The sequence below is a fragment of the Fundulus heteroclitus genome, chromosome 21 (genome assembly GCF_011125445.2).
Source record: "Fundulus heteroclitus isolate FHET01 chromosome 21, MU-UCD_Fhet_4.1, whole genome shotgun sequence".
Taxonomy (NCBI): domain Eukaryota; kingdom Metazoa; phylum Chordata; class Actinopteri; order Cyprinodontiformes; family Fundulidae; genus Fundulus; species Fundulus heteroclitus.
The window spans coordinates 8,079,087-8,101,593 of record NC_046381.1 but is presented as its reverse complement, the minus strand read 5'-3'; the positions used below and the strand labels follow the sequence as shown (position 1 = coordinate 8,101,593).

The following is a 22,507-nucleotide window of genomic DNA, read 5'->3' as shown; positions in this document are numbered from 1 at the left end:
GCAGGTCAGACTGTAAGTGTTGGCTGTTTGTCAAAGTTTTTGTTTTCAGGTGGATGTGGCGCGTTTTTATGCTCGGCTGATTGGTGGATGTGGTGCAGCAGCCTGTTCCCCTGCAGGTGTTTTCAGGTTATGCTTCGGTGGAGCAGGCTAGGAGCTCAAAATGTTGTTTTTTTTATCACTGATTAAACTGTTTGATTTGTCACAGCAGATCATCACTGAAGCAGCTGTCTTAAAGATCAAATCTTCAACTTAATGTTTGCTTGTTTTTTTATTTAATCAGTCAGTTTGCAAACAAATTGATTATTATAAGAGCTATTAAAACCCCAAATGTTGGTCTTAAATGCTCCTGTTTTATCACACAGACGAGGTAACTGAGTGATTGCAGCATTTTAGCCTGTTACACCAAACATTTTACTTGCAAAGCTCAATATCAAACATTGTGGTAATTAGACTCAGGACGTCAAAGGACTATTTTTCTTCTTCTTCTTCTTTCAGAAAGGTGCACAAAAAAGCTCATAGAAGAAGTTTTAGCAGAAGAGAAAGTGAGAAGTTTTTCTTTAAATGGCCGTCTGTCTGTTTTTCAGGGAATCTACATTTCCAGGATCGCTGAGGGCGGAGCCGCACACAGAGACAGCACGCTGCGCGTCGGGGACAGGGTGATCTCTGTGAGTGTCTTCATTCACTGTTAAATGTGTTCAGGGTTAAAGTCACTAAGAAAGTAGTTAATTTTTTTTACCCCGTCCATACATGCGTTAATTTATTGTTATGTAGAGGTGGATTGTATTGTTCTGATCAAATTCTGATCTGTTTTATGTAAAGCTTTGAACTTTTGAAATCAATGTTTAAATAAGTATATTAAAAGAGGGATTCATTTCTATTAATAGGTGTGAGAGTTGCTGGAAAAATCCGTTTTACTATTTTAGAACAAAGACGAGACCAGATTAGTGCGGCTCGCATTCTTGGTGTGTGTTTCCAGGAGAAAGCAGATCTTTGTATAAACTCTGAAATTTCCAGATTTTTTATGCAGCGTGTTCTCCCACAAAGGTTGAAGGATCAAAATGATAAAAACGAAGCAGCGTTACAATAAAACATTTCTGTCACGATGTCATCCGCTAGAAGCTTCACTCTCTCTCGCCATCTCACAGCCATCAAAGACATTTCAGGAGGAGACGCTTTCCCTTTAAATGCTCGTTTCATGTATACGTTTCCTCTGATCCAGAAAACATCCTGGAGACTTCCTGGAACAACCTCCGCTCTGAAGAGTTTAGTTAGAGCGTTTAGGCACGGTGCATTCACTGAACAACAAAAAAAAAGAAGGGATTTTTAAGTTTTCCACAGCGTAATAACCTGGAAATCATCCAATTCTGCTCACCGTTAATTTTCTTGACGCATCGCTAAACATCGTCTTTAAATCAACCATGTTTTGATTACCTTAAATTTAACCCTGGCAATGCGCTTATTAAGCTAGATGCTCACAACAGGGATCAAATTTTTAGATCTACTCATGTAACAGTTTTCATCTCGACCTCCAACCCGTAGAAAATAAATGTTCTGGCTAGACATCACACTCAAAATCCTATTTAGGGGAATATATATATATATATATATATATATATATATATATATATATATATATATATATATATATATATATATATATATATATATATATAGTAGCCCAAAGTTTCAGAGAAGCTTGTTGGAGAGGGGCTGCTAACTATTTAATCCACCAAATCGAATGTTTTACAGCTCACAGCTTCCTGCATGTTTTTCTTTATACTTTTGTTCCTCTTCTAATCATATTCCAAAGTTGTTGTTTTTTTTTGTTTTTTTGCCCTTTATCTCTAGATGTGAATCAGTAACCAGCTGCCAGATGTTTTGTCTTGTCTCTGCTGCTCTGTTTAAGTTTCCCAGTCAAGGCCTGCTGCCTTCTCTCTGGCAGTAGCTCCTTCCTCCTTCCCTCGTTCTGTCTCTTCTGTAATCTCACCCCGTCCCTCTGCATGCGCTCTAACTCTGAGCGAGTCTCCCTGCCCGCTTGGCGGTGGGCGTGGTGTCGGGCCGCGTTGCTCTGCTGCTGTGGTAGATGAACGGTACCGTGGCAGCAGAGCGCCTCGGCCCGCGGTAAGAGCTGTTACTGTCGGGTCAGTGCTGACCTCTGCTTGTCGGGATGGAGTGGCGCGCGGTGGTTTTTCCTCTAGCGATGTACACAGAAAGGAATTAAAGTAGTAATTTAGCTGCCTTTATTGACTTAAGAGTAGGGCTGGACGATAAATCGATTTAATCGATTAATTCGAATTTACAATTCTTTAAGATTTAATTTTTGGAAAATCTGGATTTTATTTTGCCAATACACTCATTGGGTTTCCATGAAGAGAACAGCATGTGATGCTGAATATATGTTTAGGCAAATGTATTCTCAAAATATTGTTAAGTGGAAACTTTTTTTTTTTACCATAATACGAGGTACTTCATTTACTTATTTTCTTCTTTTTTTTTTACTTAGTTTGAAGTTCACAAGTGCAGTGAAGCCTGTTCTTAGCTCAATGTGTAATACCACTAGCAGCAAATGTTTTGTTATATTTTCATTGTTTATAATGGCACGGCTGCCATCTTGTTTTACAAGCATCTTTCACAGCTTGTTTTTAGTTGCACTTTGAATTCAGGTCAACTCCCTGAAAAAATGCTTGACATAAAAGCAAGGTTTTAAAATAATTTCTTTAATTTCTTTTTATGAAACAAAAAGGAGGAAAAAATCGATTAATCGGATTTGGTATGATAAAATCTGAGATTTATTTTTTAATCCATATCGCCCAGCCCTACTTAAGAGCAAACATTTTGGTTGAGAACTTGGGTCTTAAGTAAATAAAGGCAAGAATGCATGGAAAATATTATAGAAGAATGGAAACATGAACGTTTGAGCAGTTTCTGGGGTTTTAAGTGTTATTTTGCTTGCTGCTACTCTGCCTTTTAACAAAGCGCTCTACACTTGTTTGAACTCTGGGTTATTATAGTAATGATAATATACAGAATCTAGTGACGGCAAATATTCACCCTGTTGGTCGTAAAAGATCTCCGGGAATCTCCTGGTGGGCTCACACCTCCTCCGTGGTTGGTTTCACTCCCGCTCCAGATCAATGGTGTAGACATGACAGAGGCCAGGCATGACCAGGCAGTAGCGCTCCTTACCGGCACCTCCCCCACCATCGCGCTGCTGGTGGAGCGAGACCCGAGCGCGCCGGGAGGCTCTCCGGGTCAGAACCGGGCTCGGGCCCACTCCCCCCCGCCCCCAGAACCCTCAGCCTCTCCAGACCAAGACGAGGACGGCCTTCAGGGGAACCACATGGGAAAGCTGGAGGACGAGTATCCCATAGAGGTGAGCGGCCTTCGTCGTTACTGAGCGAGGCCGGGCTGCCACTGCAAAACAGATCTAAAATAAGTAAAATGTTATTAAAATGTGTGTATTTGTCCTTGATCTGAGCAGGTAAATAATATTAAAATGAGTATTTTGACCCCTAAAATAAGATAATTAGATATACTGCGCTTGAAATAAGATGATGAGTTGTTCCTATTTTAGGTGCAAAAATCTCATTCCACACTGCAAAAACAGAACTAAAAATAAGTAAAATTCTCTTGAAATGAGTGTATCTGTCCTTGATCTGAGCAGGTAAATAAGATTATCTGCCAATGAAATGAGTATTTTTTCCCCTAAAATAAGATAATTAGATATAATGCACTTGAAATAAGTTGATAGAGAAGAGTTCTTCTTATTTTAAGTGCAAAAATCTCATTCCATTTGCAGATTATCTTATTTATCTACTCAAATAAAGTACAAATACACTAATTTAAAGAAAATTATTATTTTTAGTTTAGTTTAGTCTGTTTTTGCAGTGCATTGGCAGATCATCTTATTTAGCTGCTCAAATCAAGGACAGATACGCTCATTTTAAGAAAATATTACTTATTTTTAGTTCCGTTTTTGCAGTGTGGGTGTTTAGTAACCCGTGTGGATGCAGAACTTTTTTGTAAAGTGCCTCGAGATGACATGTTTTAATGAATTGGCACTATATAAATAAAATTTAATTGAATTGAATTTTGGACCCTCCTCGTTCCTGATGCTGTTCAGCTGCATGGGATGGAGGCTTGCTGAGATATTGTGTGTGCAGTTTGAAGTTTTTGGTTTGCACAGCAGACTATACTTTGTTTTTGTTTTTGTTAGTTTTTTTTTTTTTTTTTTATTTTGGGTCAGATTTACTGTCTTAATTCCTAAAAGTCCCTCCTACTGCTGCCAATCCCAACAGGAGGTGATCCTGGTGAAGTCAGGCGGCCCTCTTGGACTGAGCATCGTTGGCGGCAGCGACCACGCCAGTCACCCTTTCGGCATCAATGAACCCGGGGTGTTCATCTCAAAGGTAGAGCAGCTCTGTAACTAATTCACGGTTCCTGCCGCTTCCAGAAACATGTTTTGTCAAAGCCCGCTGCTTTCTCCTCCAGGTGATTCCTCACGGTTTGGCGTGTAAAAGCGGCCTGCGAGTCGGCGACCGCATATTGGAGGTGAACGCCATCGACCTGCGGCACGCCACGCACCAGGAGGCCGTGCGGGCCCTCCTGGCCAACAAGCAGGAGATCCGCATGCTGGTGCGGCGGGACCCTTCGCCGCCCGGGATGCAGGAGGTTCTGATCCAAAAGCAGTCGGGAGAGAAGCTGGGGATCAGCATCCGTGGAGGAGCGAAAGGCCACGCTGGAAACCCCTTCGACCCCACAGACGAGGGCATCTTCATCTCCAAGGTAGCGACACCGGTTCATCCGTGTCTGAAGTCAGACCATAATCGGGTCCAGATTGGAGACGAAATGTTTTCTCTTCAGGTGAGTTCGACCGGCGCGGCGGCCAGAGATGGCAGGCTGCAGGTGGGCATGCGCATCCTGGAGGTGAACAACCACAGCCTGCTGGGAATGACCCACACAGAGGCGGTCAGAGTGCTCCGTGCCGTCGGAGACTCTCTGGTCATGCTGGTGTGTGACGGCTTCGACCCGCGTAAAGTCGCCACTGTCGAGGTGAGACCACAAAAAAACATATTACTGGAAAAAAACCTAAAAAAAGGGAATTTGTTCTCCATCTCGTCACTAAACTGCAGTGAAAATGCCGATTTTAGGACCGTTGCGTTTGATTTAAGGTTACAAACATTTATGCAGATACTGCAGGAAAGAGAACCTGCAGCTGCTAAAGATGCAGAACGGTTCTGCATATTGTGCAGATATGATTTATTTAGTTGTCTCTTCAAGACAAACATATATAACTGGTTCTCCCTGTATCGCTCAAAAGCCTCAAATACAGGAAAAATCCAGGTTAGGGGTAGGGCTGAACATTTAATCGCATTTTCAATATAATCGTGATTTAAAATAACGCAATTTCCAAATCGCAGAGGTCTGCAATTTTTGACTATGTATCAATTAGGGAATTAGACACGTCCATTAGGTGTCAGTAAAATGTTTGAAGTGGGTTTACCTCCACATGGAAGGGAAGACAGTTGCAGCAGAGAGATAATCTAATTTTATTACTTGTTTTAGAGTTTATATAATCACACATAGCATTAAGTACAGGTCAATCAGTTCAATACATAGACTTGCTTGTTGGTTGGACTTTATGTTCAACAAGGATTGATGTCCAATTAAATTAAAAGCTGTTCTCTTGAATAATATTCTGATCAATAGAAACATTAAAAGTTCATATTTGAAATAGTCCTTGTTTACAAACATCTTTATTTAGAGGCCATTTTTGTTGCTTGTGGTTAATGCGGAGAAAAGTCAAAATAGCAATTTTGATTGAAATATATTGTAGGCAGAACGCAATCATTACTGCTCCGAGTTTAGATGCTGTGGGTCTTTTAGCAACTAATCCACATGGCGAGGAAACAAATTGATTTGTTGTTTGTATATGTTTAAAAAGACATGATATGAAACAAAAAGGAGGAAAAAATTGATTAATCGGATTTGGTATGATAAAATCGGAGATTTATTTTTTAATCCATATCGCCCAGCCCTATCAGACAGGAGGAAAATGGTTCTCCTGTGGTATTTTTAAGGGATAAATAAATAACATCATAAAGTAAAAGCTTTGTGCACAAAATAAAGCTTTTTAAAGCAACTATTACATGTTAGAGTATAAAGTCGCTGACCTCGGACCGCAGCAACAAGCTCAGCAGGTAGACCTGGTCTGGCCTTAGCAGAGAGAGGACGGATGAAACGGAGACACCTTTGCTCCGATGTCTGCAGCTTATTAAGTCCCTGTAGGAGGGAACAGCTGACATGCCGGCACATTTTGGGCTTCCTCTGAGTTCAGCTTTAATAGCTCAACCAATATTAAAAAAAAGCAGCTGAGCCTTTGTCCTTCAACCGACTGGTGGTGTTGACGCGACCCTGGAGGCGCTGGTTGCTGAAAAGTTCGTAAATTCGACATTTTGAATCTTCTGTGCGTCTCTTTCATAAACAGCAGCTCTGGTTGTCTGCCAGCATTTAAGAAAAACATTTAACGAGCGATGAGAAGAAGGTATATGTGAAGGTATTCAATAAATGATGTTTTTTTGTTTTTTTTCCAGGCGTCTCCTGGGATCATCGCCAACCCGTTTGCAACCGGCATCGTACGGAAGAACAGCCTGGAGAGCATCTCGTCTATAGACCGGGACCTGAGCCCAGAGGAGATGGAGATCATTCAGAAGGTACGACTGACCTAGGGCTGGACGATATATAGAATAAAAAGCTTATCGATAAAAAAAAAAATGCATATTGATCGATATAGATAATTATTGAAAATATTTAAAACCATATTTTATGTGCAGCTCTGCCTGGACATTTTATGATATTGCTAAATTATTTAATAAAGAACACAAACACAGAATTCCAATTAAATCTTTATTTAACCAACTTATTTAACCATAACAGAATTTTTTTTAAGAAAAATAACTTAAGAGACCTGAGTTATGTTATTAAATAAAGACTTTATTATTAAATAAAGACCAAAATAAATATACCAAATAAATAAAATAGCCTATTTAGGTGGGAATAGTACACTAGTTACTTCTCAGGTTTCATAATTAAGAGGCTGACACAGGTCCAAGGTTTTGGTGTCTAAGGAAACAGACTGCAGCTCATTTTGCACTGATTCCCTGCACTAGTTGCACAATTTAGGGAGCGCTGTTAGAGAAAAATTTGCGTTTTTATTGGTTCCGCTATCGTGACGGAACCAATATTGGTTACGTTGAGCCGTTTGGTAAATTAAAAAAATTATAATTGTGTCAATTATTTTACTGTTTGGTAAGGATTACAAAAATAAAATCCTATTTATGACCTGGTAACAATTTTAAGACCTAAGAAAGACTGATTTAAGACATTTTAATGCCAATTAAGGCCTTAGCTTTATATTACAGAATTCAATGCCTTTTAGGACTTTTTAAGGATCCGCGGGAACCCTGACCATCAACTAATATGGAAAACTGTCTATTGAACTTTTATCGACCCTATTTTTTCCCTATCGCGCCACACGTCTATCGATCGATATATATTGTTATTGAATTATCGTCCAGCCATAGACTGACCCTCCTCTGTGACCCGATTCTACGTTTTTAACCGGCCACACCAGGCGAGAAGCGGCATCAAGTGTCAGATCTGAACAAAGAGGCGGAAAATGTCTGATATGAAGAGCAGCAGCGGCGCTCGGTGCCGTTGGCACACGAACCGAATGTTTTTTTGTGCGGTGAATGTGCTGCAGCAGCAGTTTGGCGTCAGCAGGTGGAATCTGACCAGCTTTAGTGCCGCTCGCTCCCACAGCTGCTGATTTAGGCTCCGTCCGCCAGATATGACGGCTCACTGCCTCCGGCTCTGGCAGCAGATGAACGAGTGAAGAGCCGTGATTTGAAATATAAACATGTTTGTTTGTTTGTTGTTTTTTGTAACGCAGGAGTCTGAGATGGTGAGAGAGACGTCGCAGTGGGAGCGAGAGGAGATGGAGAAAGTGGTGAGTGAAGCTGGACGATTCAGACGTATGAACCAGGAATGAAAAAAAAACAACAAGTGTTCGTAGCTGAATGAGTGAAGCTTGCTGTCTTGGGCTCAGCGTGGGAAAATGTTTGAGTCGTTCCTGCAATGTTTCACCTCGCATGCTTTCTCTGCTCCCATAGACACATGAATAGTGTACTTTTTTTTTTAATCTGTGTGATTTCTACCCTTCCTTACCCTTCTGTTTTTCTCTCTCGCCTCTCCTTCTGGTGTGTGTGGTGTGACCCATAATCATCCAATCATCCCCCCCCTCACCCCCTCCGTCTGTAACTATTTTCCTCCTCTGTAAACGCATCACTCTGTGTGGTCGGGTGTCTTCCTCTCTGCTCCTCCTCCTCTTCCTCTCGTGGTGAAGGAGCGCATGCGTTTGGAGCGCGAGGAGGCAACTCGCCTGCTAGAAGAGGAGACGGAGGTGAGACCCTGCTCAGAGGCACGCCGTCAGCAAAATACAACAAAAAGCTCGCAGTCAGCCGCCAGCATGACAAAGATGGCAAATATTATATGAAATTCGAGACGAGCGGCTTATGTCCGCGTTTTTATTTTATTCTTTTATTAAAAGATGAGCCCAGGACTCTAAGAGGAGGTCCGCTTAGGTGTTTTACTTTGTGTCAACACTTCAGCGACAAGATGGCGCCTCAGAAAAACAGACCCGGTTTGATCCGTGAATATCGGCCCAACATGTGTCACCGGTGCGTCAAAAGATCTGCTTCGTTAAGCCGGATTAGACGTCCTAAACCTGACGTCCTCAGAAGGGCTCTAGGCTTATTGGACAGATGGCAAAGGTGGAGATTTGGTCTTTTTTCCACATCAAGTAGCAATCGCCCTGCTAACACCTGCTGGAGTCCGTTTGTTAGAATAGTTCAGCTGAACGGATGAAACTTATTCTTAATCTTCCAAGACGTTAAATCAAGATTATCTGGAATAAAAAGGTCTCTGAACTTCCTGGTCCTGGTAGAGCAAAAGAAATGAGAGACAAACAGACAGAAGCTGGACTTTGTTTGGCTCCAGTTAAACACCCAAACAGCAGAAACTACGTTCCAGTGGGCAAAAGAGAAGCAGCTACGGCCAGAAAATGGTTATTTTAAAAGTATTTAAGCAGGAGAAGACATAAAAACTATCTTACATTTTAACAGAACTCATCCAGTCCCTGGTTGGGCTTTTAGCAGCTAGCCTTTAAAACTAATAACGCAAAGAAACGTATTTAAAACTAACCGCATAATAAAACTTCAGTACAACCAAAGAAGGTAAGATATAAAACTATTATAAACAAACTTATTTAAAACAGTAGGAAAAAAACTTAAATTAAAAGAATCAAGCATAAAATGTTCACATATTTGTCCAAATCTTCCCGCGGGACGTAAAAAGTCTAAATTCAGTCGACTGGTGGCAAATTATTTCACATCTAAATGAGGAAGATGATTTTGTCCAAAGCATGTTTGGCATCTCATTGAAGGCCATTCTTTGCTTACAGCTTATTAACACACATAAACGTCAGATCTTATAAAAGATAAATGTATAAAAGCTTCCTGAACCTGTATCAGCCATAGATATGATGCTGGGTTGTGTTTGGTAGCGTCCAGATGAGACTGGAAACCTGGTGAAGGAGCAGATGATGGGCGAAAGGTTGCTGACGGACATTTTTCTTCCTGATATTTATCTGATCATCGAGCAAACGCTTAATATTTATCGTGTAAAAGCAAACTAATCACCCGCATGGCCAGCAGACAATCTGAGTCTCAATCCAATTAGAAATTTATGGTGGGGATAAATATTATTTTGTCCAATTATTAGGGCCATGTGACATTAGGAAAAGTTGCGATATGTGATAATGTTGGTAAATGTTGCAACTTAAAGTGTTAATATCTTTTAGTTTTAGGATCATGACAAACATGGACCCTATTCAGCTGCTAAAAAAGAAAAACTTAATAATTTCCAGCTCAAACAACAAGTTTTTAATGAAAATTATGATGTTTTGGCTATAAACCAATTTAGCCGTTGTTTCTCATCAACTTTATTCATGATTGTTGGGTTTATCACCAGCCTGCTGACAGGAGGCCAACTTAAGGAAAGCTGCTGCATGCATGTATTTATAAACCCTGGACTGAATAAATTACTGGAGATATTTTGCTGTGTCGTCAATTTCAAGGATCACTTCTTAGCCTTACGCTCATCAGATTGAGTGGAGAGCTGAAATGTTGGTGGAAAACATACCGATTCAATCAAATTTAATTCGTATAGCACCAATTTATAACACGCGTCATATCAAGGCACTTTAAAGAGATGATCCAGACAGATTGGTCAAAAAGTTTCTTATTTAAGGAAACCCAGCAGATTGCATCAAGCAGCATTCACTCCTCCTGAAGAAGCGTAGAGCCACAGTTTACAGTCGTCTGCATTGTTGATGGCTTTGCAGCAATCCCTCATACTGAGCATGCATGACGCGACTGATAAAAACAGTAATGTGAAAAACTCACTATGATTAAAAACGAGTTATAGCTGATTTATCATTAAAGCTGTAAAATAATTGTAGTAACGCAGTCTTTTTATTTTATTTTCGATTGAAAAGCAAGGGCAAGACATCTCGAGTCTCGAGCTATTGCTCGAGACTTTTTACTATATTTTAAGTCGACAGTCCTTTTGCTGCGTTCAGAGGCGTTTCTGCAGGTTAAAGTGAGGTTGGAGCTCAAAGGTTGACCCAAAAATAGCTCCACTTGATAGTTGTTTTAGCGGGGGGGTAGGGGGGGTTATAATAATCTGTAAATACAACAATAATACTGGCTGGAGAGTTTCTGTGCGCTACCCGACTGAACTTAGTGATGCACACGTCTCCTGAGTCATGCTATAACTTTCAGTCAGCTGCTCTAATGCTCACATATTTATTTTTGGTCTACGGTCGGCTCCGCTCTCACTCATGATGCTTTTTTTACTTGATGTCTGGCGTTTATCTGAGTGGAGGACGGATGTTTGGTCCCTACAGCCACAAAGGACCCAGGAAAAACTGGTTTAGTTACAGCTGTCCGTCTTTGAGATAATTTAATCTGGAATTTGATTCAATGATGTATGGATGAGTATAAATGAAAGAAAACTGAGTTAATTTTATTTTTAAATTTCTTATTTATAATTTGTTTATAATTATGTCCTTGTGTTTGTCCAGCTCTTTGATGGTTTTGTTCTCCAGTTATTAGGGATGCAAATCCTTAAGGATTTATCGATACTACTACTCTTATCGATACTTTTTATCTAATCCTAACCCATTTACAATTCTTTAATTTTGGAATAAAAGCAAACAAAATAAAAGTACAAAATAAATATTTTTATAGAAATAAAGCAATAAAAACACTATATAAATAAGTATATGTAAACAAATCATGAATAAAAAGTATCAGGAGAAAGGAAGATAAACATTGACAAGACAGAAAATGATTAAAAACATTCTAAATGTGCTATAAATGAAAAAAAAAAAAAGGACTCTATAAAATAACTCGCCAGCGTGGCCCCGGGGCCGTTTTGATGCACTTCAAAAAGGGAACTAAAAGTAGGTAAAATCCTCTTGAAATTAGAGTATTTTTCTTTTGATGTGAGCTGGTAAATCAGACAATTTGCCAATGGAATAAGATTTTTGTACTTAAAATAAAAACAATTAATCTCTATTGTCTTATTTATAGTGCAGGATAGTTAATTATCTTATTTTAGGGGTAGAAATTCTCATTCCATTGGCAAATAGTCTTATTTAGCTGCTCAAATCAAGGAAAAATATACAAATTTTAAGAAACCTTTATTTACTTTTAGTTCCCTTTTTGCAGTGTACGGGGTTTCGGTGCCCATCCTAGCCAGTTCCTGACAGAACCCTGACACCCAAAAAGTTAATTTCACCGCTTTTTTATGACCCCTAGAACCAAACTTTGGCTTTCTAAACTGTTTCTGGACTAGAGGCCAAACAAACGATTGAAACTCCGACTTTTAACAAACAAAAACAAGAGGCAGCGATGATGAACCGACTGGGTCGACGTGTGTTTATTGTAAGATAGTCCAGTCCTGAACGTACAGGTCTAAAAGACGCTTAGGAAGAAGTTGCTTAAATATCAACAGCACGACACATTTAGAATAAAGACGACCAATAAATCTATTTTGCTTTATTAATCCTGGGTAGGATCTGACCGCCCACACATCTGCTCGTCTACACTGCAAAAACGGATCTAAAAATAAGTAAAATATTCTTAAAGTTAGTGTATTTATGCTTGATTTTAGCAGGTAAATAAGATCATCTGCCAACGGAATGAGTATTTTGACCCATAAAATAAGATAATTAGACATACTGCACTTGAAATAAGATGATGGAGATGAATTGTTCGTGTTTTAAGTCCTAGAATCTTATTCCATTGGCAAATCATCTTATTTTCCTGCTATAATCAAGCATAAATACGCTAACTTTAGGACTATTTTACTTATTTTTAGATCTGTTTAGATACTGGCCGGGTCCGCTCCACCTCTGCAGCTTTATACCTTTCATAAAACTAGCTCACCTGTGTCCATGCTGGTTTTGGTATATTTATGTTTCTTATAGTTCTTTTGACCTTTGTTTTTTTTGTTTTGTTTTCTCATCAGAACCTTGGAACCGGACCTTTAAAACTCGACTACAAAACCCTGGCGGCGCTCCCCACCACCAGCCTGCAGAAAGTCAACAGAGTGAGTCTCTTTACTTTATCTTCAGGTTTCAACACTGCAAAAACAGAACTAAAAATAAGTAATTTTTTCTCGAAATTAGTGCATTTGTCCTTGATTTGAGCAGGTAAATAAGATTATCTGCCAATGGAATGAGTATTTTGACCCCTAAAATAAGATAATTAGATATAATGCACTTGAAATAAGGTGATGGAGATGAGTTCTTCTTATTTTAAGTGCAAAAATCTTATTCCATTGGCAGATTATTTTATTTACCTGCTCAAATAAAGTATAAATACACTAATTTCAAGAAAAATTTACTTATTTTTAATTCAGTTTTTGCAGTGAACTAACCGAGTTCAGAGGATGGATTTTTTTTTTTAACCCTTTCATGGGTTGGAAAACGGGTCGGGGGCTTTTGGTTCTTGGTTAGAGGCTCAGAATAGGTCCTGCTGGGCGTCTGCTATGGTTGTGCTTCCAGAAGGTGACCCTGGAGGGACCTGCTGGATCTGGAAGGAGAACCCAAATCCCTCATAGAGTTGATTTGATGGCACCGGGGCAGAACCAGTCCAGATCATCAAAGACTGGTGTTGTTACGGTGTCTGTCGCATGTAAGCAGCGTTACTTGGGTTTTATGTGAAGGTCACAGTGGGATGAACTAAATCATGAGGAAAGAAGGGGAAAAAAGCTGCTGGTGACGGACAGAAATCTGTCAGGTGAACAGAGGCCTGTGTCCAAAGAGAGCGGGTGAGTTGGGGGAAGGGAACAGCTGCCCTCTATCCCCGGGCCGCCTCTCTGCGATATTTTAAACCTGCATCTGGCCCAGAGTATGTCGGTGGGCGGGGGACGGCGTCGTCTGAGAGCAGCAGACGAGCGTCTCTCTCTCTGAGCTCAGAAAGTCCTGGGTGGACGTCCGGCTCTGTCCTTTTACCGTCCTGCTGTGAGTCTTTCCGCTTCTGTCAGATTCATGATTTTTTTTTTAATTTGAATCCATCTTTTTAGACGTTTATTATTTCTCACAAATGACATTCTCCAGGTTTTTCTCTTGGTTAAAGCTGTTAGTCGTGTCTTTGTTGAAGTTTTATGACCGTTCTGAGGGCAGCAGCACCTTAACCCACATATCGTCAGCAGCTGTTCGTGATCCGCAGCGCTCCCACGTGCTTCGGGTTTTTTTTTTTAAATCTTTTCTCAGTTTTCCCTCAAACTCACTTTGGAAACCAAACTCCTCAATCTGACTCCAGCCTGAGTTTTTTATTTAGATTATTTAGCCTTGTTTGATCTAAGAGTTTTAGACCAAATGTTGGCGCTAAAATACTTGATTGTGTTTTCAGTTTGCGGGAAGCTTCACACTGTTGGTCCTTTTATTCATGGAGCATTGCTGAGATTTTTCTTAAAGTCAAACAAAACGAGAAGCTAACTGGACCTGGGGCTCATTCGCCTGTTGCCATTTAATTCCCACACTGCAAAAACGGAACTAGAAATAAGTAAAATGTTCTTAAAATCAGTGTATTTGTCCTTGATTTGAGCAGGTAAATAAGATGATTTGCCAAAGGAATAAATCTTTGCACTTAAAATAGGAACAATTCATCTCAATCATCTTATTTCAAGTGCAGGATGTCTAATTATCTTATTTTAGGGGTAAAAATACTCATTCCACTGGCAGATAGTCTTATTTACCTACTCAAATCAAGGATAAATACTTTAAGAATATTTTACTTATTTTTAGATCCATTTTTGCAGTGCAGTTTTGCACCCAGGTGTTCTGCTTTGTCTCCATGCACTCATTAACCTTGGATATTAGTTTATTTCTCTGACGCATAAAGACGATTCATTATAAAATTGCTCAAATTTCCTCTTTAGTTTCGTTTAAACTTTTTTCGCCAGTTGCGGTTCTTGTCTTACTTTGAACCAGTTAACTCCTCTGAAAAATCACAGATTACGACCTGCACTGAAAAAAAGGGAACTAAAAGTAGGTAAAAATTTCTTGAAATTAGTGTATTTTTCCTTGATTTGAGGAGCTAAATAAAACTATTTGCCAATGGCTTGAGTGATTTTACCCCTAAAATACGATAATTAGACATCCTGCACTTGAAATAAGATGATGAAGATGAATTGTTCCTATTTTAAGTGCAAAAATCTTATTCCATTGGCAAATAGTCTTAGTTATTGGCTCTAATCAAGGAAAAATACACTGATTTCAAGAAAATGTTACTTACTTTTAGTTCCCTTTTTGCAGTGTGTGATGAAACCTGCTGCTGGCTGGAAGTTTTTAGGAGCTATATTGCTTTAAATCGTTGTCTGGCTAAAGGCAATGGTGCTCTGCCCTGAAGGACACCTCTGCTCCAACCAAATTATTCCCCTTCTCTTAAAATAAGCTAACGTTCCTAGAGGTACTTTCTAAAATGTCACATTTGATCTTGAAAACTAAAAGGCTCAGCGATGCGTTGACCCCCTTCCTGAGCGGTGGACCTGTCAGTGCTGTGGTATGCTGGCGAGCCAGTGGCCTGACTCCTCTCCTCTGAACGCCAGCTGTCGCCCACAGACGTCTGAGTCGGTGCCAAAGGGTCACGGAGTCACATTCCCTCCCTCTGACCCTCACACCGACGCTGCTCCACTCAGCGCCGCATTGCCACCGTTAGTCAGGACATCAGGATCGTGGCTCATCTTCTACGTAGGGCTGGGCGATATGGATTAAAAAATAAATCTCAGATTTTATCATACCAGATCCGATTAATCGATTTTTTTTTTCCTTCTTTTTGTTTCATAAAAAGAAATTAAAGAAATTATTTTAAAACCTTGCTTTTATGTCAAGCATTTTGTCAGGGAGTTGACCTGGATTCAAAATGCAACTAAAAACAAGCTGTGAAACATGCTTGTAAAACAAGATGGCAGCCGTGCCATTATAAACAATGAAAATATAACAAAACATTTGCTGCTAGTTGTATTACACATTGAGCTAAGAACAGGCTTCACTGCACTTATGAACTTCAAACTAAGTTAAAAAAAAAAAAGAAAATAAGTAAATGAAGTACCTCGTATTATGGTAAAAAAAAGTTTCCACTTAACAACATTTGCCTAAACATATATTCAGCATCATGCTGTTCTCTTCATGGAAACCCAATGAGTGTATTGGCAAAATAAAATCCAGATTTTCCAAAAATGAAATCCTAAAGAATTGTAAATTCGAATTAATCGATTAAATCGATTTATCGCCCAGCCCTACTTCCACGTACCGACAGCAACATTAAAATCAGAATAAAGTATCCAGCTCCGTTGTTTTACCTGATACAGAGCGTTTAAAGCTGAGGCTGCGGTGATGTGGCTGAGGAATTTACCTTCAAGGCTCCAGAAGAGTTTTAATTATAGCAGCCGGAGGCCTCTGTGTCAACTTTTCTGCTCATAGAGCCACAGAGAAGAGTTTGGCACGTTATTGGGTTGAATAATGTTTTAAATGGCTGGAAAAAGTCCTGCACTGCAAAAAGAGAACAAAAAGTAAGCAACATTTTCTTGTAATTGGTGAAATTTATCCTCTATTTGAGCAGGTAAAGTAGATTATCTGCAAATGTAATGAGTATTTTTACCCCTGATATAAAATAATTAGATATACTGCACTTGAAATAAGAGGATTGAGATGAGTTGTTCCTACTTTAAGTGCAAAAATCGTCATCCATTGGCAGATAATCTCATTTACCAACTTAATCAACTTAAATCAAGGCCAAATACACTAATTTAAAGCTAATATTTCTTACTTTAGTTATTTTTTGCAGTGAACTTTGATTCTAACCAGTTTTACACAGTTTTACCCGTAAACCGGCTCGCCGCTCTCGCAGTAAAACCTTAAACTTGTTTTGGCTTAAGTTGCCAAAACCGGACTAACTATGCATTCATATTAAATATCTAGAAACATTATAGCTGATATTAGTAATAATACAGTTTTAAAGGCAAGGCAAGGCAAATGTATTTATATAGCACAATTCAGTACAGGGACAATGCAAAGTGCTTTACATGATTAAAATATAGCAATTTAAAACAGAATAAAAGCAAGTAGGAATAAAATATAGATAGAAAATAGAACAAAAAAGTGGTGATTCAGTTAACTAGAACAGTTGAAGGCAATCCTAAACAAATGTGTTTTTAATCTTGATTTAAAGGAACTCAGGCTTTCCGCACCTTTACAGTTTTCTGGAAGTTTGTTTCCAGATAAGTGGAGCATAGGAACTAAATGCTCCTATGCTCCACTTTGAGCGTAAAGCTTATATGTTTAAATCCAAGGACGTTGCAGTTTCCTGTTCTCGCCCGTCTTCATATCGTGTGAATATTTAACTTTCTCAAAGGAGGAAATTCAACTTTTATCCGCTGAAAGTTACCGCTTCTCTCTCTCCTTTCTTTCTCTTTATTTCCTGTGAATATTGGATGAATTGGTGAAGATTGTCCTGTGAGTCGTGTGTCCTGCTTCTCCTCTGCTCCTGTTCAGTTCTCTGTCTCTCTGACCGCTCCCATGGAGGCCCCCCTGCCGGCCAATCACGGCGCCCCTTTAGCACCTGCGGGCTTCGGGTTGGGCAAACCCACCGAGCCCCTGGCAGACCACAGCTATCTCCACGATTTCCAGTTCTCCCATAACGGGACGTCCACCGTCAGCGACGGCCCAGGCTCGGCTTCAGCTGTTGACGCGGCGTCAGCGGCTTCTGGGGAGGAGGAAGAGGAGGAGGAGGAGGAGTGCCTGGTGGACTCGCAGCCCATGTGCTTTAATGAGAACCCCTTCCTGGTGGCTAATCGTAAAGGGAAAGGCCGTCCACCCGCTGAGCAGATCCTGTCGGGGCCTCCTGTGGGCTACGGCCGGCAGGGCAAACTGCAGCCCTGGTTGTTCAGCAAGGCAAGACGGCCGAGTGCAGCTCGGAGGCGGCATGCTGTGTTGCTGTGTTTCATCCGCTGAGCTTTTTTTTTTTCTTTTTTCTGGGTTTCAGACGGTAAAACCTCCCAGTTCCAAGTATTAGGATGTTTGCTCTTAGCTGTTCTGGCTGTGGAGCTGGTGGCAAACCAGAAGCTAAGAGGAACAACTCAGGGTGTCTGTGTGTTAACTTCTGTTCAACAACTAGGAGGGGGGGGGTTATTGCACGCTTCTCTTCAGGATCTTTAACCGCACAGCGTCCAGGTCGATGGGAATGCCTGACCCAGCAGCTGTAAGGAAGGTCGTAACGTAGGGAGAGGAATGTGGCGTGCAGAGGGAGGTGCATGTTTACCAGCAGGAGCTTAATGCTTGGAATAAGTTCACAACACAACTAACCTCGATACTTCGCAGGTGCATCTCAGTGAGTCGCTGAAAAGTTGATTTATTTCAAGATTTCTATTCGAAAAGTCTGTTTCTCAGAAAACGCGAGTGTTGAATAAGACAAAGGAAATACAGAAATGAGGACTGGAGACTGATGTCCAGCTGACTTTGACCCACAACCAGTGCCAGGAGGGAAAGCCACAGAAGGTTATTTTTTTTAGAGGGTTTCTTTCATCCAAACACATCACTGGAAAGTTTAGTGGAAGGAAAAGGCGTGGCCTTGAGGATTGTCACACACAGATGTCTCCAGGGCTACTGCTGTCACGTGTGCTTAGCATCAGGTTCCCCTCTGCAGACAAGTTGTACGGCTTTAACTTTCCAGCAGGACCTGGCTCCTGCCCACGCAGCCGAGTTTACCCACAGCCGTTTCAGTGGCCATTTTGGTACTGCGGTCGATCGATGATCAGATGATCTGAAGCCCGCAGAGAAACCATGGAGTCCAGAGGAAGATGAGCGACACCAGATGACCTGAAGGCAGCTATCAGAGCAACCTGGGCTGCTCTGCCTCCATGCCACGCCGCACTGATGCAGTAAATCATGCAAGAGGAGCCCAACCAAATATTGAGGGCACAAACTGTACATACCCCTCAGTGAGCCCACATTTCTGTATTTAAAATCCTTCTCTTTGTCTTATTTAATACTCTGATTGTCTGAGAAACAAAATTTTGGGTTTAAATTAGCTTAAAGCTACATTAATAAAGTTCTTAACATGTATATATCACTTGTGCAGCGTGTTGATCTGAAATAAATCAACATGTGGATGACTCTGATTTATCCAGTTGGACCTGTCTTTGTATTATTATTATTATTATTATTATTGTTATTATTATTGCTGCTAAATGAAACGTTAAGCGGTGGATTAATCGTCTCCGTCTCGTTTTGTTCCAGGCGCCTTCATCTGATTACGGCAGGACGGACAGCCCCGTCAGGGAGGCGCCGTATTCTCCCACCATCCAACCGGTGAGCTGCTCCAAACACGTCTTCCTCCAGTCCCCCCCATCCTGTCATCCTTTAATTCGCCTCGTCGTTATTCATCACGCTCGACCTTCCTTCCCACCCTTAGCCCAGCCACCACTCGTCCAACAGCTCCCTGTGTGCAGGCAGGGAGACCCGCTTTGTAAGTGGGCCATGCGGCCCTCTTTGCAGACCCAGACATTAATTAAATGAAACCCGACGTGTCGAGCCGCTGCGGCCCTTCCTGGCTGAAGAGCATGTGAATGGTTCTCTGTGGCCGACTCATTACTGATGCTTTGCCTGTAGCGGAGTAGATGCTTTACTGGAAGACGGAGTCTCTTAATGCCTCTGCTGACTGGCTATGGCTTTGTTTTCCTAGGCCACACATTACACGACATTAATAAAGAGAATATTTTAGCCAACCTGTGCCCAAAGCCTGGTTTATGCTTGACGCATCCGCTCCCTACACATAGAAACATTTATAACTACGCGGAAAGTCCCATGTGAAAAAACATGGCGGACGAGCAAGGGCTCCCGCTGGAGGGTCATAAATTTAGTCCATCTTTATGATACGGCTAATAAAGATCAACAAGTTGTCAACAATTCCTGGACAGCAATCACCGTCACTCTTGGAAGAAGGACTTAGACTTAGACAACTTTATTTGTCATTTTGTTTGTACAGAGTGCATACAGAACAAAATTTCTTTGCATAAAGCTTGCAAATTACAGTGTAAAGTGCAGCAGTGATTAAAAAGTAAACAATTGAAATGTAAACAGTGCCGGAGAAAGAAACAATGTGCGTTCACAGTGTACAGGAGGATATTTCAACCATTTTTATGTGCAAAAATTATAGTGCAAAAGGCTTTTGTGCAAAAATGCGAGCAAATGTGGAAATGTGGTGCAGAGTCCAGTTTACAGTTCAGCAGCAGTTCAACAGTCTGATGGCAGCAGGGAAAAAGCTTTTGCAGAACCTGGTGGACCTACAGCGGATGCTGCGAAACCTCTTCCCAGAAGGCAGCAGGGAGAACAGTCAATGGTGGGGGTGTGATGATGTTACGGGCTCGGGACACAGCGCTGAGATAAAATGTCTTATATGGAGGGAAGAGGAGCCCCGGTGATCCCTTCTGCTGTCCTCACCACTCTCCTCACGTTCTTCCAGTCAGAGGCACTGCAGCCTCCACACCACACAGAGAGACAGCTGGTCAGAATGCTCTCTATGGTGTTACTGTAGAAGGTCGTGAGGATGGGCAGGGGCAGGTGGGCTCTCCTCATCCACCACAGGAATTACAACCGCAAGACGACTTTAAAATGTCGGAAAAAACTGTTTGCTACTTTAACGTGTGATGGGGTGTATTACGCTTGTCGTAGGAGCACAACGCTGCCCCCTAGAGGCTAGGAGAATAGTGCTACATCGGAGGAAAAGCCGTATAGAGCGTAAATGTACAGAGCTTTATGCGTCAAACATAAACCAGCCGTAACCGGGTTTCAGGCAGAGTTGGCTGGAGGTCAAACTTGGTGGTGTTTCCTTGCCTGAAAGGTATTTTTGTGGCCCTGCATCCTCCTGAAGAAGCTTCATTAGCTCGTAGCTTCAGTGCTGGTTTAATTCAAACTGGATGCAGCCGAGCCCTGCAGCTCTGTCTCAGTGTCATTGATTGGGATTTAGTTTGAATTTGTTTTCTCCCTCCACAGGCAAACATTCATTACACTGCCACTCCCACCGCTAAGGACAGCACTTCATCATCCGTGAGTGTCCGCAGAGCTCCAAGAAAACTAGCAGGTTTCTAGGGCTTTAGGGCTTTATTTGTGGAAGGAGACTCTGGTTGTGTTGTGGTCTTAGACGCTGTCGACCCCTAAAGACGATAGCTGGACTTTAGACCGTGAGAAATCATTTAAAAGACCAGCATTTGTTGTTCATATCTCCCTCATAATAGATTTTTGTTTGAAGATAAACGTGACGCTAAAGGTGCAAACAGCTTTTATGGTCTCGGTTTCTCTGATTAAAGCCTGGCTCTCTAACAAGAGCCTGTGCCGTCTAGATCCTCTATAAAGCTGCAGCCAAACACGTCATGATCCATTCATGCTGATTTATCACCCAGTCTGGATTTCAGCCTCCGCTCTAGTCCTGTCTCCTGAAACTATGCCCTCTGTTTTCCTCTCTCCAGACGCGGCCCGGTGCCATCCAGCCAGTCGGACGCGTGTGGCCCTCCGGCTCCCCCGGCACGCCAGAGCGCCGCAGTCCTAACCCCTTCCAGCATGGCCCCTCCCCATTCAACTCCCAGACCTCTGTAAGACCCCTCACCACCGCGTAGGGCTGCTTTTTACCCGTCCTCTGCTGCCTGCTCGGGCCGCACGTCCGACACCGCAGTAACCGATGTTAATGAGGCACGATTGGACGGGCAGAGACGGTTTTAAAACGTTCAGGGTGTTGTCCCCCCATTTATGTGACGAATTCAGCCCTGGGCGCCAGAATGAGACGTAGCTGCTGAACGTTTCTGTAGCAGTCAGAGTAAAGGCCCATTCATACCCTACGTTTGGCCTACACGTCCGTATTTCTGTCCGTACGTTCTATCCGTTGACTCCTTCATACCTCCGTCCGTTGAGGTGCGCAATAACCAATATGTCCTCTAGGTGGCAGTGCTGGGCGCCAATGATTTGTCACTGATCAAACATGGCGACGGTCCAAGACGTGATTTTGTTGTATTTGCTCCGTAAGTAAACTTTTTGTTTGTCCCTGTGCCCCGGACACGACACATCATATGTGTGGGTAGTTGCGGACAAGCTCCGCAAGTTGTTCCTCGAATCCCGCCATTGTTTAAAGCCCAGAATTATAACCTTCTTCGTGATTTTGTTGACATTTTGTACTACAAACTCAATAGCGCCCCCACCGTTTCCGGTAGTATTGCTCCGTCTTGATCCGTTTCGTCCGTAATCGTAAGCTCCCAAATTTCGTGTCAAAATACGGACGAAATCGACGGTTAGAACGTATGAAACACTCCACACGTATCCGTATCCGTCTTTTACGTGAGGTATGAATGGGCCTTAACTCGTGGTAAATAACGAGAGACGATGTGATTTTTATATAATACCTAGAAGGATCTGCCCTACAGTCCGTCTCCTCCTCCTCCTCCTCCTCCTCCTCTCACCTGAAACCAGCCGCCACGCTCTGCTCATCTTCTTGAACTGTGCTGGTTTCTTTTTTCATTGTCTCCCCTCTCCCCCCGTGTCTCTGTTTGTCCTCTCCACCTCTCTGATCATACGCACCAAACCTCCATTACTCCCTCCCCGCCCTCCCTCCCTCCTCCTGCAGCCTCGCGCCCCCTCCCCCTCCTCGCCCGACGAGTTCCCAATGAATGTCAAGCAGGCATACAAGGCGTTCGCCGCCGTGCCTCGCTCGCTGGCCGTGCTGGAGCCGCCGCAGGTAGGACGCGCTGGCTGGACCTGGCCAGGTCACATCACGAGCATGCTGTGCTGACTGGTTCCCCCCCCCCCCCCCCCTGACTGAAGCAGGCGGTT

General features: G+C 42.0%; 1 protein-coding gene across 21 annotated transcripts in view; it reads left to right on the top strand.

Moving 5' to 3' along the window:
• scrib (scribble planar cell polarity protein) overlaps window positions 1-22,507 on the top strand; it is a 95,765-nt gene that overhangs the window by 57,694 nt on the left and 15,564 nt on the right. For 8 of the 21 annotated variants that reach the window (XM_036124816.1, XM_036124819.1, XM_036124820.1 and 5 more), the window contains 14 exons: window positions 585-665; window positions 3,131-3,373; window positions 4,299-4,409; window positions 4,492-4,785; window positions 4,864-5,052; window positions 6,594-6,713; window positions 7,952-8,008; window positions 8,405-8,461; window positions 12,655-12,735; window positions 17,186-17,584; window positions 18,929-19,000; window positions 20,684-20,737; window positions 21,157-21,279; window positions 22,302-22,412. In XM_036124816.1, coding sequence (XP_035980709.1) covers window positions 585-665; window positions 3,131-3,373; window positions 4,299-4,409; window positions 4,492-4,785; window positions 4,864-5,052; window positions 6,594-6,713; window positions 7,952-8,008; window positions 8,405-8,461; window positions 12,655-12,735; window positions 17,186-17,584; window positions 18,929-19,000; window positions 20,684-20,737; window positions 21,157-21,279; window positions 22,302-22,412 — 1,992 coding nt within the window. Of the gene's footprint in view, window positions 1-584; window positions 666-3,130; window positions 3,374-4,298; window positions 4,410-4,491; window positions 4,786-4,863; window positions 5,053-6,593; window positions 6,714-7,951; window positions 8,009-8,404; window positions 8,462-12,654; window positions 12,736-17,185; window positions 17,585-18,928; window positions 19,001-19,103; window positions 19,158-20,683; window positions 20,738-21,156; window positions 21,280-22,301; window positions 22,413-22,507 lie in introns of all 21 variants that reach the window. The other 13 variants (XM_036124822.1, XM_036124828.1, XM_036124829.1 and 10 more) reach the window with 10 other exon arrangements.